This window comes from Amblyomma maculatum, chromosome 3 (assembly GCF_055883805.1).
Source record: "Amblyomma maculatum isolate TAMU_Amacu chromosome 3, ASM5588380v1, whole genome shotgun sequence".
In the NCBI taxonomy this organism is placed as follows: domain Eukaryota; kingdom Metazoa; phylum Arthropoda; class Arachnida; order Ixodida; family Ixodidae; genus Amblyomma; species Amblyomma maculatum.
In genome coordinates, this window is record NC_139346.1 from 205,099,168 (window position 1) to 205,118,584 (window position 19,417).

General features: G+C 41.6%; 1 protein-coding gene across 38 annotated transcripts in view; it reads left to right on the forward strand.

Moving 5' to 3' along the window:
- trol (terribly reduced optic lobes) overlaps positions 1-19,417 on the forward strand; it is a 331,282-nt gene that overhangs the window by 282,779 nt on the left and 29,086 nt on the right. For all 38 annotated transcript variants that reach the window (XM_084599338.1, XM_084599340.1, XM_084599355.1 and 35 more), the window contains 12 exons: positions 1,483-1,600; positions 2,305-2,453; positions 3,945-4,062; positions 4,639-4,819; positions 5,305-5,402; positions 6,391-6,663; positions 7,333-7,434; positions 8,637-8,825; positions 9,706-9,966; positions 11,540-11,699; positions 12,884-12,984; positions 14,412-14,684. In XM_084599338.1, the coding sequence (XP_084455464.1) occupies positions 1,483-1,600; positions 2,305-2,453; positions 3,945-4,062; positions 4,639-4,819; positions 5,305-5,402; positions 6,391-6,663; positions 7,333-7,434; positions 8,637-8,825; positions 9,706-9,966; positions 11,540-11,699; positions 12,884-12,984; positions 14,412-14,684 (2,023 nt within the window). The remainder of the gene's footprint in view (positions 1-1,482; positions 1,601-2,304; positions 2,454-3,944; positions 4,063-4,638; positions 4,820-5,304; positions 5,403-6,390; positions 6,664-7,332; positions 7,435-8,636; positions 8,826-9,705; positions 9,967-11,539; positions 11,700-12,883; positions 12,985-14,411; positions 14,685-19,417) is intronic.

The following is a 19,417-nucleotide window of genomic DNA, read 5'->3' on the forward strand; positions in this document are numbered from 1 at the left end:
GCTGCAGCAATGGAGGTGGCAGTTGTTCCTGCTGTTGGGCCAGCGTCAACGTAATCACTGAGCGTTTTGCTACTTTTATAACTTTGAGTAACTGGAGTGTACTGTGAACATTTTCAAGGGTATGTCCCCTGCGTTTATTTATTATTTCGGTAAACCTGACAGAAATGAAAAATTGTGGACTTTTTTCAGGCTTGAATGCGGTGCAGTTGCAGTCACTCCTAAAAGAGATTAGGTGTTTTTAAGTTGCGACAGTGTTACTCTCATTGATTGTTAACACTGGTACAAAAACCTGAAGTGTGCAGTGCATTTGGCTAACGTTGAATTGGGGAGTTTGTGGAAGGAGGTAATCAAGAGAAGCTATTAGTTGCATATGTGATGACTAATATTCTTGCCAAATCAAACTACCGCAGTGGCTGAGTGGTTAGGGCACTCGGTTGTTGAACACAGACGTGGGATGAAATGCCGGCCACAGTGGCCGATTTTAGATAGGAGCAAAATACAAGGTGCTCATGTAAAATGTGATGTCAATGCACGTTAAAGGATCCGAGGTGGTCGAAATTTCTGGAATCTTCCACTATGGCATCTCTCATACTCTGAGTTGCTTTGGAGTCTCTCATACATTGAGCTGCTTTGGAACATTAACCCCTTTTTTAACCAAACTAAGCCAAATTAAACCAATATATTATGTGCTCACTATCTTTAGTGAAGTGAAGCAAGGTGCATGAATAGGCAATGGAGGCAAACAAGAGAAGTGCCCATTTTGATGATAATAGCACTGTGCTGTAGAGTAAACTATTAGGAACTGTGTTACATCCATGCAGTTACTAGTGTTGGCTGTCCACCTTTAACTGCTTCGTAGCTAGCCAATTCCCATAGGTGAGTTAACAGTAAGGCATTACAGAATATGCAGACAAGGAATAAAGGATTACTGCGTGTGACAGTCAGACCTGGTTTATGTCCTTTACCTTTCTTTCTGCAACTGCTGCCACAGCTGTAGAAAGCGAGGAGCAAATGTGAATTCCAAAACATTTTTGCAGCTTCTCTGTGAGATCACCATTGGTCAGAAAGACTTGAAACCTGTCACAGTTGCAGTGACCGATGTGGGCTTTTGTAAATGCCCCTTGTATTATAAATGGTGTTCAATTGCCAGTAATTAACTAGGTATGTACATTGCACAGTGTGCACAGCTAGCATGAGGATTGCACTAATAACCCTTACACCTCAGTTTCACCAACCTATTTCTATTGAAACATTGTGCAGCCTACCTTCTCTTTGGTGCTTTCTGAAAGCTTTGTGATGATCTGGTTGTAGAAAACCACAGGGGAAGGGTGTTCATGCACACACCACTCGGGGCTCAGTGCATGTCGATTAGTGCATAACCTGTCTTTGCTCAGTCACATTAAATGTCTTTGCTTTGCACTGCAGTTACATTTTAGAAGGGCTTTCATCGTTTCTACTCTAACCTGTTTGTTTTTATCCCAGGTCGGAGGTGTACTGACTTTGCTCAATGTTGATGAGCAGAACGAAGGACACTACACATGTATTGCGAGCAATCGTTACGGAACTGCACAAGGCCAAGCAAGTCTGCAGCTAACAACAAGTATATATATATATATAATTATATATATATATAGTTTTTATTTTTGTTCTGGCATCATCATTTGCTGCTAAAAAGCTGCTCTGTGTGAGACCATGGTTGGCAAATATTTCATTTTGCTGTGGTAAATCAATGTTTGTGGTGTTCACACAATTTTGCGGATCTATTTTTGATTGCTCTGATCAAGTTATGATGGAGATGAGGTACGAAAACCTTTGCGTTCAGTGTACGAAAGAGCCGCACAGCAATGGGGAAAAAAAGGAAATAAGCATGATTTAAGGGATGGAAGGCAGGCAGTCAGGTTTATGGATGAAAATATGCTGGCATAAATTACATGAATGAAATGAAATTTGACAGGGCATGAATTGCAGAGGAAATAAAGGATCCGGTGGCTGATTAGATGCGAAAATATTTGCCTGTTATGAATGTGATCATGCAAGACAGTCACAATTGGAAATTACTACGTGAGAGGCCTTTGTCTTTGTCTTGCAGTTGCTGACATTGTCCAGTTGCGATGTTCATGCATTTTATGCATGTTGTTCATACAGAGTTTGTGCATTTGTTGATAGGTGCCTAATAATATAATATGATATTAACATTATTCAATTACCTATTTTTTGCAGTTTTTTTCCTCAGTGCAGTCTTATGCATTCCATTCTTCTTTTTTTTTTTTATATGGCATCTTTGTCTTTCTTTTTTTTCCCCAGGAAGGAACATTCCTTCGGTGCACATTGAGCCTGAGAGACAGACTGTGCGGCAGGGAGAAGATGCCAGACTGCGCTGCATCGCGACAGGAACGCCAACACCAGTGATCAAGTTTGCCAAAGTTGGAAGCAACTTCACTCACAGGCATATTGTAAGTGCCATTCTTCACATGCAGGAGTGGAAGTGCTGCTCCAATTGCTCCATTCTGCTCCAAACTGCTTTCGCTGCTCCATCCTGCTCCAAAATGCAATATTGCTCCAAAACTGCTCCAAACTGGCTGTTTTGATGTTTTGCCATTAAATTTAGCAGAACACGGGAACAATGTCATTGTACCAGTGGCAAAGATATAACGTATCTTCCACTGGGCTTAGTACAAATGAATTTTTTGCGAGGGAAGGAAGCATGGAGTATAATAAATATTTTTTCGCTAGTAAATTTAGTATGAGCCACCGGCGGTTGGAGATAATTGCGGGAAAAAAAATGCACTGTGCATGTGATGTAGCACCTCCTCTCAGCCTTTTGAATCGCCGGAGGAGAGAAGAGAGATCAGCAAGCGGAGCAGGTAGCCCAAACTATTGTGAGCCGTTAGGAAGAAAACTTGTCAGACTGCAAAACTGCATGTGTTATTTTAATAGTTCTGCTGTGAAAACAAGCAGGTACTTCACCATCGAGCCTCTTTGTCAGTGGCAAGCTTGCCAGGCCTACAGCAGACAAAACCATACTTGAAGCATTATGGGTTGGTACGCCAAAGCTGTCACTCACTAGGTAGCTTCTCAAGAGTGTTGGAAAGGCATACGGGGCCTATCATCGAGCGGCACTGGCACCAAGCTTGTCAAGGCATGTTATTGTGGTCTGAAGGCGCCTTTTTGGCAAACAAAATATCCATGTGCTCAGAAATTTATCAGCCCAGGCATAGGATCAAAAGTGATCATGTAATATTCCATGTCTGAGGGCTTTGAGGTGTATTCTAAATAAAATAAAATAGATATGCACAATATAGGGAGCAGAAATGTCATGGCCATTAATCTGAATTCCAAGTTAGTATCGCTGCTAGAGTGCATCGAAGTGGTAGACTTGACACTTGAATCAAATCAAAATATGTAAATGCATTAGGTCAGACTAGATGTTCAGTTATGAAGCGCACCAGCAAGTGTTACATTTGCTGCTAGTTTGTTTCAAGATTTTGCTAAGGTCTGCCTGTGTTATACATCTTTACATGCTTTGGCTGTTTGTCATGTCAGAGATGAGTGCAAAATTGGAAAGGCATTACACTTGTATAAAAAGGAATCAGATAGGAGATTTTGTACTTCAGAAAAAGAAAACTGCAATTATCAAAGGCGTTTGACCTTGGATACGTGCTCCAAAACATGGAGCAACGAAACTCTCGTTTCGTTGCTCTAAAGCTGCTTCAGAATGGCTTCGCTACTGCTCCCAAAGCTACTCCAAAATGCTCGAGCCTGCTTCCACCCCTGCACATGCAGCACTTGTGGTTCTAGTGTTGTCCCCACAACCCCATACAATGTAATAACTGTAACTGGTGAATGATTTTCCTACTACCATCACTGCAAAAGTATTTATAGGACATGCTTACATACTACGGTATAGAAATGGTTCTGAAGCGGTTGTGCTGCTGATCTTGCAGGTACAGGATGACACTCTGACAATTGAGCAAACTGTCGTCCAAGATCGGGGTCACTACATCTGCTTGGCAGAAAATAGGGAAGGCATAGCTCGAGCCACTGCTGTGCTGGAAGTTGACCGTAAGGACTGCTTTTCTTGAATCTGTTTTCTTTGCTGGCCCCTTCTTTCTTCAGTCACATTTTTTCTGCTCTAAAGAGACACTTTCTTTGAAGCTTGCGGAGTGGCCATTTGTATGACACAGATATCGTCAACCAATAAAAATTTCACAACAAATTACTTTTTTTTTGCTGTTTTTGCAATATGCTGCTATATAGGAATAGTATTGGGAGGTTATGTAGTTCAGCTCAGGCATTATTGAAAAAATGGACTTTGTTTTTTGTGAAGAATTCTTCTCTAAATAAGGTCGCTAACAGGGGCCCAACCTGTCTGATCATGATGGTAAGTGGTTTAGTTATGTTTAGTTACTATTCACAGCGAAAAAATTTCTTCTAGCTGAAGTGTTGTGTTTCAATATGGCAGGTTAAGTGATTAAAGATGCCATTTGATGCAGTAAGCAACCATTAAAGATGTTGAATGTGGTGTACTATGCAAAACCTTTAGGTTTGTATGAATCGACTGGGAGTGCTTGGCCATTCAACTTTAAATTCCTATAAGTGTCCCATAATTAAACATTCAACTTCTTGTGTACTTTCCAGGAAGAGAAGTTCCACTTGTGGAAATCTACCCAAAGCACATCCCACCGCTCCACCATGGAGACACCGCATTCCTACAGTGCAGACCCACAGCTGGGATACCAACACCAACAGTGGAATGGACACGTGCTGATGGAAGTCCCTTCACTCCCAGCACCGAATTGACTGGCCCTGGAATCATACGGTAGGCACTTGCAGTCACTGTAATGTGTTTTCATTCAAAGCATGCCTGCATAAGAAAGCCAAGCTCTATAAAGTGCTGATGGGGCGAAATTTATATGGGCAGGAGCAGCAACACACATAGCTACGCGTGATTAGTTTTGGTCACGCAAACTAGTCTGAGTATGCTCAAAATTTTTTTGGGAAAGGTTCTGATGTCTCGGTGCATGCAATGTCTTTTATATCTACTTTCCTCACCTTTCTTCCTGGTAAGTAGTAGCACACTAACTGGTACAGCAAGCGAAATAGCTGCGTGCAACCTGACAGCAGTTTTGCAGGTTCCTTGATTCTTGAATTCCTATTGAAATCAATCAAATCATACTTTGGAATTTGCTTCATGTGCTGCTCTGACCAAATATTTGTCTGCAGAGAAACCTTGTTTTCAGAATCTGCATAATTCAAAGCGGACTTCTGGTTTTCCTAAATTTGCCTCTTTCCCTTCTGCTCTAGCTTCACACGATTTTCAAAGGATGAGGAAGGGACATATGTTTGTTCTGCTGAAAATGCAATGGGCAAAGTGACTGCACAAACGACACTCAAAATGGAAGGTAAGCGAACCTTGTGTTCAAGATGACAAGTTGTCAGTTTAGTATATGATTATGAAAAGGCCCTTAGATGGCGCAATGTGATTCTAAATTTACCGTACAGATATGCATGTACACATTATCGAATGCTATAGTTCTTTAAGGGAAAGACTGCATCATTTTCCAATAACTGTTTTTGTCTGCATTAAAAGAAACGACCTGTTGAAGCATTCATGGCTGAAGACTTGTTGTAAAGCGTTTCCATATCTGTGTATGTCAGTTTCAATATAAGCTTTCTTTCATTGTTGGGTCTGGTAGCAGTTTGCAAGAAGTCTTCCCTCATTCTTGTCACTAGTGGGTATTGTATATTCATTGCAATGGCTGCTATTGATGTGCACTTGTGAATGCGAAAGCAAGAAGTGTCCCATCAGCACGACAGACAGCAGTGTTGTCCATGGCATGAAAATCACATATCACTAGCAGGTGACATGGCCAGGCACTGATTGTTTGGCAGTTTGTGTAAGGTCAGGAGACAACATGTCATGATCAAACTTTCAAGAGCTGCCATTTGGGCAACATATTTGAGATGGAAGTCGAACCCACTGGGACCCTTGGATTCAGAGTCGCACACACTACTCCTCAGCCATGTAGATGTGTTCGTGCGGTTTGGCTAAAGTGGGTTCTTTTATGTCACTCCTGCCAGCTTGGACAGCATACATCATGGTCATCCTCGCGAGTATACCTCTGGCAGGGGGTAGTACATGGCAGGTGGCATGGCAGGGCATTAATTGGTTGGCTGTAGCCTAACGAAGTAACACAATGTAAGGAGCAGTGTTTATACAAACATTACAGTCATTCATGACTCATAATAATTACGTAATATAGCATGACTCAGTACTTTACAAAGTAACATAACGTAATGTAATGTGATGCTTTTGCACTCTCAAATCTAAGCAGTCGTAAGAGCCTATGGCAAATTGTTTAATTGAAGCTTCCTTTCTCCACTTCACAGGGACACCCTTTGTGCGCATTCTCCAGAGAAACCCGTACACAGTGCGGGTCGGTGACCAGATCAGGCTTGACTGCATTGCCGAGGGTGACCCAAAACCTACAGTCACATGGGAGCGCCTTGGTCAGCCAATCACCACCTACTCCAATACAGAGGAGAGTCTTGGAGGAACCACCACCCTGTTTATTCGCCGGGTGGCACCTTCGGACAGCGGCATCTACGTCTGCAAGGCGGCCAACCATGGAGGAGTGTCCGAAGAAAGGATAGAAGTGGCAGGTGTGTGAGAGCAGCGAAAGGGAAATGATGGGCATTCTTCCAAACATGTTTTTCATTGTGCCCTTTTGGGTAGAACGACAGAAAGAAGATGGCTAAGATGACTACACAATATGAAAAAGCACTGGACAAGGGTTGAGGGGGGAGCCTCAGTTCGCAGGCTGAGCCAATGTTTTGACAAGGGGCCTTGTTTTCATCTGGGCCATATTGTGCCCTCTTGTACATGTATCACATTTGGTAAATGAAGTTTCAGAAGCACAAATTTGAGATTAATGTGGGCAAAAAGTGGAACATAGTCAAAAGGAGACTTAATAACAGCATGTTGCATGCAGGTCTGAAAAAAACTTGCTCAAAGTAAATGGGGACCGGGTAATTCAGAAGGTTAGGGTTATTCTAAGTAGAGGGGACATACCCCTTTTTCCTGTGTTTTTTTTTTTCCTGCAGTCTCTTGCCTAGCCTCTATTTTTAGCGCACATTACCTCATACGAGGTCGCCTCCAGCCAAGAGTGTAACATTAAAATTTATGTGATGGCAGCCCTCAGTGTCAAAAGCTTTCTCCTTTATGATGCATATGCATGTGTGAAATTATGTTGAAGCTTCCTCATCTATGTGCTCAGCAGGTGCTTCTACATCTTAGAGACATACAAATAAGTATATTGCTTTTGTTTTCAGTTGATGGCAACCGGCATTCACCTGTTCCAACATTGGTCCCAGATGCCAGAGTTGTGACTGCTTCGATTGGAAAACGGGCAGAGCTTCGTTGCCATATTGAAGGTTTGCCTATTTGTAACCTTGCCTCTAAGTTTTACTTTGAATTGATTAGGCATTAGTTTTCATCTGATTTATGCATGCTCAAATACATGCTGCACACACTCAAAGTTTGCATTTGCACATCAAAATTTAGGAACTGGAGCAAAATTAACTTGAGATGTCTGCTGAAGGCACGTGACATTTTGATCGATATTTACTTCACATGCCTTCTTTTCAATGACCTTCAAGGGTCTTACAAACTAGTGGTTACTTAGGCTGCATGCAAAATGGCTGAGAGCAGTCACACAGGAGTAGTCCTTACATCTTTCCCATTTTTGGTGCTGCTTTTGTTTGCTACTCACTTTTATTGCATCTACATGAATAGAAATGTGTTCACAGCTTGTTAAGGAGCCTGACCATGTGGTTACTGATATTTGTAATTCTATCTCGAGTAGCCACCCACACTTTCAGCTAGGTAATGTGCACAGCTCCTGCAGTGCAACATGATTGTGCACATTTATCTCATCATATATATATATGATACAATGAATGCTTGCACAACTTGTGACAGCAGAAAGCTATTTTGGCAGCTTTTGGGGACCTAATTCTGTAAAAAAAATACGTGGGTTTCCTTAAGAGCACTTAGTGACAGAGCTGTTCTTTGAAAGCAGTTCATGAGAATACAAGTGCTGTTCATGCTTTCTTACCGTTAACTGTGCTCTAGCTTATTATAGGTGCCATGTTGCTACAGTCCAAGCACATAACCTCATTGATAATACCAGTGATAACTGATAGAAGACAGTGCTGCTTGTATTGTTAGCAGCACATTGGTACACCATTGGTACACCGTTGGTAACAGTTGACGAAGATTATTCTAGGGCTTAATACTTTGAACTCTTTATCTTTATTAACAGCAGTTTTGATTACATGTTAGTTTTATACTTCGGGTCGCTTTTGATAGTAGCACACTCTGGCAGAAGCTCTAAGCCATAGATGGTGCGATTTAAGTGTCATGGTTGACACAGGTACAGCCATTTAGCTATAGCACATGTGGGAAGCGAAATCAATTCTTAATTGTTAAGGCTGTGCATTTCCTCAGTTATGACAAGTGAGTGTTATGTCCCCCGAGGTTCAACAACACCTGTATTGAAAACTTGTCGAGAGTTCTAGGAATTGATGCCAGAAAGAGAAACTTTACTAAGGATTTTGTTTTACTTTTTCTACAGGAACATCTCGTCCTATTCAAATTGTTTGGTCTAAAGTGCAGCCAGATGGTAATTTGGCTGAGCTTCCTTCAGACAACGGCATTTTGCACATAGAGCAAGTGCAGGCAAGTGATGCTGGTGTATATGCTTGTCAAGGCAAGGAGGATGGTGCCGCCATATTGGACACACGTGTTACACTTGCTCTTGTTGGTAAGCCTACTTTTGTTGTTTATATTGCATACACCCACCACAGTGGAAGTTCTTTTTTGCGTGTTCATTTGTGTCTAACAAACCCTTGCATCTTGATTACTGCTTTCATTCAGGAGTATGGTCGAAAGGCAAGTGAGTTCTTTGCTTGAAAAATACTCTTGCTCTCAAACCCTTTCCCATTTTGTTGCTTTTAGAGTGCCTGCAAATACTTTACTTTGAAGTTTCATTGCTTTTGAATAGAATTGTATCATTTCTTGTTGCATAATATGCAAGGTCTGTACCTCACAGTTAACTATTAATTGAGGTCATCATGCTGTAAGATATGTTAGCTCAATGTGAATGTATTGCAAAATTTTAGACTGCATTGTTATAGTCTCACCTCAGAATATCTTACACTCAATCGCTAAAAAGAACGGAAGGGGGATGTTGGCATTTAAGTTTTTTGTACTTGGGTACTCCTTCCTCATTGCTTACTCATCATTTACTTAACAAAAGAGAGGGGCAGTGGAATCAATAGTGTGTGTGGCCAGGCTGAAACTAGCTTACACAAAGCATGAAAAGGCAAAAACTTGTGCACATTTTCTTTTTTTTTTTTCCAGTTTTGCAGGTGTCTTAATTTTCATACTCTAAAACAAAATGTTTTTATATATTACGGTCTATGCCTTATGCTAAGACAACACAGTCATCGCAAAACTCCTGTCAAGGCCATTTTCATCAACATATCTGTAGAACTTGTCTCTACATTATCATTCTCCTAATAATTTAGTTTTTACCACGTCTCCGAGAGCACTCATTTTGTTCTGAGGCTTCCTTAAATGCTATTTGTATACCCTTCACCTTCTTTTGTTGGCTCACCCTTGCTTTTGTTCAATTTAAATAGCACCGCCCCGGATTCAGCTGAACCCTACTCAGCAGACAGTACGCCCCGGCCACCATGTCTACATCCAGTGCTCAGCTATCGGTGAGCCGCCCATCACTTACCATTGGTCAAGACATGGTGGGCAGCTGCCTCCAAGCACTGTGCAGAGGGATGGCATTCTTGAGTTCCGTGGAATCTCTGTCACGGATGCCGGTCGCTATATCTGCACGGCTACCAATGCAGCAGGAGAAGCCGAAGGTGTTGCAGATGTCAGGGTCTCAGGTATGTGCACTATCTGCTCGCCTCTTCCACACTAAGTCTACTACTTCTTGTGCTATGGTGATGCTTTTTTTTCTGCAGGGATGCAGGAGTAATCGTATACAGTTCTCAGTAAATTCTTTCAAAAAGAATTGATGTGATTTTGTTAAAAGCAAGTATTCAGTACATCTATCTACATACAGGGTGTCCGAGCTAACTTTAGCCAAGAGTTAAAAAATAAGACATTTGAGGTAGGCCAGAGAAACCACTTGTATACAGCTGTGAGCCATCTGGTGCACCACAGGCAATTTTTTATTATGCAGGTAACTGATCAGTAATTCATATAATTTTTATACTTTAGTACTATTTCCTTTAGACAATAAATGTAATTTGCAAAGTTGTAGAGCACCTTTTGAAACATCCATTCCATTTATTTCCTATAAAGAAATCCTCACGTGTATTTTTTTTTTCCAAGCTGTAAAGAAATTCCGCGAAATACAAAAAATATGTGAATGGAGCATTCGCATGCCATGATTGTGCTGCTGTCACCTGAGGTTTCAGTGAATGAAATAAGCTGTGGCCGCTGCTCCACAGCCCTGTTGCAGCAGCAGGCGGATATGTCTGCAATGGTTTCTTCATCCGCTTCAGGCAGTCAGCAGAATGTGACGGTGCAAGTTGCAGCAAGCTCACCGCGGTCGCTGCAGTCATCGCCATCGTATCAGCCTACCGCTGGAACTGGGCTTTCAAAGCACGGCTGCAGCTTATTTCGTTCACTCAAACCACGATTGAGAGCACCGCATTCATGGCACGCGACACGTGATAATTTTTTGTATTTTGCGGAATTTCTTTACAGCTTGGAAAAAAAGATGCACTTTAGGATTTCTTTATCGGAAAGGAATGGAATGGAGGTTTTTGAAGGTGCTTTCCAACTTTGCAAATCACATTTATTGTCTAAAGACTATCGTAAATAAATTTTTAAAATTATCTTAATTATTTATTAGTTACTTGCAAAATAAAAAATTGCTTGTGGTGCGTCAAATTGTTCACAGCTGTATACAAGCGGTTTCTCTGGCCTACCTCAAATGTCATTTTTTAACCCTTGGCTAAAGTTACCTTGGACTCCCTGTATGTAGAGCTCATATTGCAAGACCATTCACTCCAAATATCATTCTTCTGAAGCATGCATTTTGCGAAATCATTCTCAATCATGCTGTTTATTTCTGTAGGACTGACCAAATATCACAAGAATGCACTGTGATCATTTATGCAATGAGGCTTCAGGGCATTCGAAACAAGTCTTGACTGATTGGAACGGATTGAGTTTTGCTTTTTTATGTTTGTCTTTCTACATTCCAATCAACTTTTTTGTTCATTGTTGGTATTTGTTGCTTGTGGAAGAGCTTGCCATTAATGCTTGACAGCAGGTAATGAGTGCGGGCTGATGTCATACAACCGAAAACATGGATAAGCACTTAAATAGGCGCATAACTGCCTCACTACATTTTGTTAAAATTAAACCTGCTATAACAGTGCCCGTTGTTTTGAACATTGAGCATTGTCCTCACTCTTGCTATTTCTATTGCTATTGCTATTGCAGAGGGTGTTGAGATTGGCTCCCTGCGGAAAGAAGAGACTGCATTTGTGGGCTCGAACATTGAGCTTCGCTGTCCGCTGACGGGCTCCCCTGAGAGGATAGAATGGACAAAGGACAACCATGCCCTGCCACCAAATGCAAGAGAAGTGAATGGCGAGCTTTGGTAAGGCCTAGTACAAGGGTCAGCATCACAACCAGCCCTAGTGTGCAAATAAGCAAGGAATAACTACTGGGCGAGCTTATTTAGCCGGTGCAATGTAATTGAAGTAGAGATAAAAGGTAATGAGCAGGACAGCATTTAGACAGTGTACAGGTGATTGTTCAACAAAGAACCATGTACATGCTGAAAACAGACTTGGGCATAGGGAATGCTTGACATGAAATGAGAAGTGGCTCATGATCAAAGTAAGAAAACATCATTGCACCCATCATGAAAGGGTGTATAGTGAAAAGTGTTATAAAAGCCTGTCATGTTGCATGACAGACAAGTTTAACAACGAAGACATCTATGCTTGCTAAGCTGAGGTAGTTGTACATGCCATAGGTGTGAAATATCTGAAATTTAAAGCATCATTCGCATTTAGTAAGGTGTGTAAAACTGGCTTTTTCATCTGCCATCATAAGACAAGCTAAATCCACTGATGGACAGAAGTCAACCAATAATTGTATTCACTGTAATTATGGAGGCTCGAGGTATTGATTAATACTCAAGCCTTGAATTTGTTGCAGTTAGAGAGACATAACTCTTTCCTGTAATGTATCCTTCAAAGCACACATAACTGGTTCCCTTATGGCATCTTGTTAGACAATTCAAACTGTAGGAAATAATGATGTTGCAAAGATACATTCAGGGTGGTCCGCTCTTGAAGTGAACGCACGAGTGTCTGATCGCACTGTCAGGAGTGCCAGCGGCAGCTGCCCATCGAAACATTTCTTCAGCTAAATATTTTTTATTTCTTTTTTTTCCTTGAAAGGGTTGATTCAGAAGTGGTTTCCCACTGCTGATGCGTATTTGTTACGGCATTGTGTTGGAGCGTGAGGTTCTCTTGCCTAACAGGAGTGAATTTAGTGCTAAGAGAGGTGCCTATCAGTCATGAAAAGGGCTACTTCTAGCTTTTTCTTTTTTTTTTTGTTTCCGTGGTCTATTCAGGGCTTGCATGCAACATTGTTACATATGCACTCTGTGCTTAGGCTGCACATTCGGCGCATTTAAATACTGTCACACGCGCACACACACACACACACGCATACACGCACGCGCACACACGCGCGCACACACACACACGCACACACACACACTTGAAGACATGAAGGAAAGTTATTTGTGGCTTTGCTTCCTGATTGCAGGATTAAAGATGTGCAGCAGAGCAATGAAGGCAGGTACATCTGCAATGCCATGACAGGTGACCGGTTGACTTCCAGAGACTACGTCATCCTTCACGTCAGAGGTATGCAGTGGATGCAGGGCTGATTTTCTTGAATATCGACAATGGCACAGGTCACTCACAAGAAAAGAGTGGAGCAGCTTCGTGATGTTTAATGTCTTCAATGACACTGATCTTTAAAGAAAGTGAAATTGGTGCCATTTGACATCATTTGAACGTGGAACACATAAGCATGTTAGTCATAAGAGCAGAATGTCGTTTACCATTTGACTCTGTTGCCATTTTTACCATTGCTGGGACCTTATCACGATTGTCTGCATGTTCTTTTCCGTGCCAGTGTGTGGTTTTCTGTTTTCTTTGGACTTCGTAGCAGTACATGTGAAATAAAATAGAATTGCTTAGAACTGTAGCATTGTCTAGCAAAATGAAAACAAGGGGCAAGATTTCAGGCAAACGTAATCTCTACTTGCCTACAGTGTATATACAGGCAAACAATGAACAAAAACGATGCGCAGTCCAAAAAGACTAGGCCGAAAAAAAAAAAAAAAAAAAACTACACTTAATCTCGGTAAGCTGTGTACGGCACTGCGAAAAGCAGCGGCGACCTGCGCCAATCAGGACGGGGCACACTACATAATTGTGTTTCTGTGCATTCTGCTGAGCCTGTCAATTTTTAATGGGGGCCAGCATGTGGGTAGGAACACAGTCTCATAGTGCACACCACCTTGAATGGCCCAGGTCATCCCTACCTTCCATAGCTCTACAAACAGCCTGTGAAATGGGATTATTTTCAAGAATACTTTTGTGCTAAACAACTATTTCGCAATGTCTAACAGCTCAAGTTGGCAGGCGCTCCCAACTCAGGATTCACCATTAAGACTGGAGGGTGAGATGAGAATCCAGCCTTCCAGGATTCTTGGACCTCGAATCAAACGCACTGTTCCTAGGCCACAAAGGCACATTTGCTCAGAGTGCTTAAGGCTGGGCTTTATATCTGTGTGGCTTCAGTCAACTTGGGCAACATACATCACAATCCTCCTTGCAAGCACGCCTTTGGCAGGTGACGACGAGAAGATAGCAACAACGTCATTTAAATCTGCCATCTACTAAGATACACTACGTCAAACTGGTGTTTTTGCACATTATACTGGGTTTAGCCTCATTAAAACTCTACGGTATTTTTTTTTTAATTAATGGTTCCGCCAAAGTGGTTCAGTGGTTAAGGCGCTCGACTACTGAGCCCAAGGACGCAGGATTGAATCCTTGCCGCAGCAGCTGATTTTCGATGCCGGCAAACAGCAAGGTGCTCCTGTACTGTGCAGTGCTGGTGCACGTTAAAAAATCCAGATAGTTGAAATTTTCGGTCCTTCACTGCGACATGTCTCATAGCCACGGTCTCTTTGGGACGTTAAACCATACTAAACTTTTCTTAAGGAATGACTCAAAGTCCTGTTCCTGTAGCCTTTTTGGTTCTTTTTCTCACTGAACAGATGTTCCCAGCATCTCAGTGAGGATCCGGGCCAACAAAGAAGTTGTTCACATGGGCGACAGCCTGGACCTTCACTGTGTAGTGACGGGTGATGGTGCGGCTTCTGTGAAGTGGACCAAGCTTGAAGCCGATGACCACTTTGCTGAAAATGTGCGAGTGCGTGGAGCTGTACTTCAAGTTAATGGCGTTCGCGCTGAAAATGGTGGCGTCTACCGCTGCTCCATTGACAGTCCTGCAGGCACGCTCAATGATGACTACGTCCTTGCCATTGAAGGTACGCGGTGGCATGATTACAGTCAAGGCTAGCTCGTTTTTCTTCCTTTCACAAGTTTTAATGTGTAGAAAGGTTCAACCTTTGGCAGCTTTGAATAGGATTAAGGGGAAAATGTGCGAAGGTGGCACAAAAACACAGTTCTTTCACACTCGTAACATAGCTCTTAGGGGGCGAAACCTTTCCCCTTTGCCACAATTGCAGCTATTGTGAAGGTCTGGAAAATATGCACGAGTTGAGTTTTTACCAACTTCTGCTATAAGAGCTTCCCACCAGAAATGTGGTTTCATAGCTTTTTTTGGAGAAGCCAGACATGAAGCCTGGAGATGCAAAATGCAAGCTTAAGTTGCATTTACATAAATTTTGAGCCTGTTGATAACATGAAGCCACCATAAATCTGTTCTCAGGCTGCTTCAAGGGAGGCTTGTCTGTTTTAGATTGCCTGCAACTACACTGTTACTCCAACGGAGCCATTCTTTCTCAGTGTTGAACTCCACTTGTGGAGGCTGAAGTAATATCTACTTTGAAGTTGACAGCTGTCTCTGCAGCACAGAACACACAACAATCATTCAAGCATGCAGCAAAACGTTGGTCTGCTTGAGAATATCTTTTACCTTAACTTATATGCTCTCAGACAATCCTTTATGCATAGGCATTCACTTTTTTTTGTATAGATTGCAGGCATTTGTTGCTGACACATGCAGCCAACCAGTGATGCAAAGGCTTGTGAAGCTTATCACAGTCTAACAAACCTAAAAGTGCATTCAGTTTTTTTATTCTAGCCCTGTCCCTATCTGTTTTAACTTGTAGCATGTGATCTGTTTTTGATCCCTCAGCACAATGTTCAAAGTCACTGGAAATGAGATATGTATGGAGAGCAGCCTTTTCGGTGCAGTGCAGGAGTGCTGTTAAGAACGCTTGCAAATTATAAGATCAAAGCATGCATGCCGCAGATATGAAGCGCTAAGCTGCCTTGTTTGAATCGTTGCTCATGTAAATATAATAGTGGTTGTCACAAAACTTGAATGATGAATCACACGGAAAGTTTACTGCACTGTCGAGCTTGCACAAAATCCTTCACGCCGTGCATTCAGGTAGCTTTCACTTCTACCACTCATTTCATTGCGCAAAGTTTCCAGTGTGTCACTGCTTTATGAAGAATGTTTGCACCACATTTACCACTGCCAAAAGATTTTTGATAATTGCTGTAAAGGTCGTCCCTAAGCCTTGAAGAGAGAAGATAGCTATTCCACTGTTGTATATTTAATGTAGTTTTTCATAATGTTAAAAATGTATACTTCATAAAAAAAATATGTATGTATATACCAAATTGGATGAAAGATAACTAACAAAAATTTATATGTAGGATATCTTTTGGTTTCACTATGTACACATTAGAAAAATGTTCATAGCTAGTCTAAATTCATTTCAGATTCCCTTCTTGATACCAGTAGTTGATTGATCAGGTGCAATGCTGCTGTCTTGTTGATGGAGAAATTGATATGTTTTGTTATTAAAAACTGAATATCCTTGTTTCTAACATGCTAACACTTGTCTTATTTTTTGTATGCTTTTGTTTGTTCCTGTGGCTGTTGTAAAAACACACATTTTTGCCCTGCGTTCTGTCTTTTCTTTGTGTTTCACAACACTAACACATTGTGTGTTAATGTGGTTTTCAGCCAAATTTGCATGTGTAACCATAGTTAACATTGCATGTTTGTCCAATAACACTGAGCTCTGCCATAACTACAAGGGTAGTGAGACATATGGCTTTGTGGTGTCATATTGAACAGGCTGGTCTTTTAGTCATAATTCAGCTTTCTTAAGTAATTTCAGGTTGGCTCTTAGTAACACTCTTGGCATGCTTGCAGTGACCAGCTTGTTTTTATACATTTAAAGGCTCTATATCCATCTCTACTTGATAGCTGAAACATAACAAGCGTTACCTCATTTTCACTAACTTTCCTTGCCAAACAACTCTTACTCACAGGCCTTTATATATACTATATATTTGTTTTCCAAAATATAATCATGGGAACAAGCGTGCAGAAGGGAATGAATTTTTTTTTCTCCCATGAAAGTTCGCTGTCAGTGTTGTCTTTATTTCAGCAATACTACAGGTTCGTTTTAGTACAGCTGTAAACAGTAGGTGAACACATTGCCCTCAGTGCAGTGAGCGTTGCCTTGTATGCCCACTGCAGTGGTTGGCAAATTATGAAAGTACTAAGACTATGACTGCCCAGTGATACAAGCTTTCATGTTGTGTGGAACAATGCTCACGTGCCATACTATGGCTCCTAATGCTCAAACACTGACTGGGCTCCTACAGTATTTGCCTAATTGGGTTTGGACTTTGACTAGCAGTAATTAAACCAATTTTTAAAGGGAAATATGCCATTGCCTCTGCTCAACAGATTATTGACATAGGGTGCACGGTTGTGTGTCTTGAGCATTGTTTCGGGAGAAGGCAGAAGCTGCTTGGCAGCAAGGACCAAGTTCTGCACTGAAGGATGGATGTCTGCGTGAGTCTATGCCACTGGGTCAAGGTGCACATGCTTACAGTTGTGACGGCAGAAGTGATAAACTGCCTTTGTCAAAAGTTGAGCCCAGGGGGTTTGCTTCCAAACCATGTAGTGGGCTCCTTTAGCATTCGCGGAAGTCCTGTCCACTCAAAAAAGCCAGAAGCAAAAATTTCTTAACCGTCAAAGGATTTGGAACACTGGAAACACATTACAAACCACACTGTGTGGTTTGGAAGCAAATGCCGTGGGCTCTAAACGTTTGACAGATTCTTCTCTGCTTTAGCAGAAACTGTTAACATATTGTCAAAATAAAAGTTAAGATTTTGATGCTTGGTGTTACAAGAAAGTTTAAAAAGCCTGCTGCCGATGCACCCTTGCATGTTGTGGTATTAATTAATAGTATAGGCAGTTTCCTGTTTTACTAGAAGGACATAGGTTCTCACAAGGTGGGTGGTTTTAGCAAAGTGCTTTTACTAACAAAACTTTGCCTTTCACTCAACTCTCCAACTCACGGCTAATAACAACTCGTAAGTAACACGACCAGTTTCATCTCCTGTGTGTGTGTGCGCACAGCACCTGTTTTGCCAACCCCTGCACACTTCCTGCACTGACTGTGATGCCCAGTGACAGTTCCACTCCCTCTTCTTCATCTGTGCATCGAAGCACTTCCACCTTCCCTCCCTATAGGGTGGCGTCCTTGTTTCCATCGTGCCTGCATGTTGCTATGACACAGTTCCCTTGGGAAATGCCAATGTTCTGGATCGCTGTCCGTAAACAGTGACCACTCACAAGTGTGAGTTGCACTGACCTATGAAAATTTATTTCTCTATCAGTTGTTCTGGACTTAACACTAATGATGCCTGGAAATCCAGCTTTCTATCAAGAAACGACATTGCTGGTTCTTGATACAGTGGTTCAGTTAGATACCAATGCATTATGGGACATCTGACAGGTTGTAAGACAGAAGTTAACAACATTCGATGCTCTTGTTTAAAGAAGAAAATGTACAGAAAATGTTTTTATAGAAAAGAAACCATTTTCAACAGTAGTAATGAAAATTTTAATTTATGGAATAATTCATATGGTATACCATCTGGTATGCCCACTTTACGTATATGCACAAATGCATCTTGCAATCTTTGCATTTTTCTATAAAAAGACACTACTGGCAGTTTTTTATGTAACTTCCAGGATATTTCTGCCTTTGGGCATTGACTGATATGGCAAATATGCAGCACAAGGAAAATTCAAGTTTAGCTATATCTTCTTGATTTTTGTAATACTTCAACATTTTATGACCGTGTATGATAATTTAGTGTGATTAGCATACTGTTGGATGAAAGTGCGAAGACAAGTTGTTTCTAAAGCATGAATGTAATGAAGCATTCAAATTGTGACTGTGCAGAAGGTTCATGCTCTATAATGACAGTTCGCATCTCGTGAAGTCAAGTTACAACACTGACATTGTATACACGTACAAAACTGCGAAGCTCACCTCCTTCAAAAACGTCTGAGTGTTCTGCATTATCCTAAAAACACCGGTTGGCTGAAATCATTTAGGGGTCCTCACTACAGTCTTTCGCACAGTGCAGATATCGCTTTGGTAAATTAAATCCGACAGTTTGCAAGAACAGTGAGATTCCTTTCAAGCTTTGCTAAGTAGCACCGTGAAAACCAAGCATTCACAGGTGTTGTGCAACGTATGCTGGTACCTCCAAGAAGAGACAGAAGGGGGCAGAGTAGGTTGGAGGGGGGGGGGGGGGGGGGAGGGGATTGTAAGTTGACAATATTCTTGCTCAAATCAAAAGGTGCACGTGGTCTGGCTAGTAACACAAAGGCAGGGTAACCAGTGGTCCTTGTAATTAACTAATTCTGAGAGGAGGCAAATGTGTCTGAGAGTCAGTACGAGGACATGAAATTGCAAAGTTCTTGTGTATTGAGCGACTGTAGCTGGCATGAAAGTGTTATTTGAACATCAATTTTAAAGGCCTTTGTCTTGCTTTTGATAAAGCCAGCTGCTGCTGATAGACGTATTTCCAAACATTCATTGTTGCTAGTGCAAGAGATGATGCGGTCTTAACACGCATTGGACAAACACATACGCAAAGACACAGGACAAATGAAATTTGTCAGAAAATGCAAACTAACTTAGCTACTTGCATGATTTGTATTGGTGCTACATGCTGCTTTTTTAGTTTCATTTCTGGTGGGCTT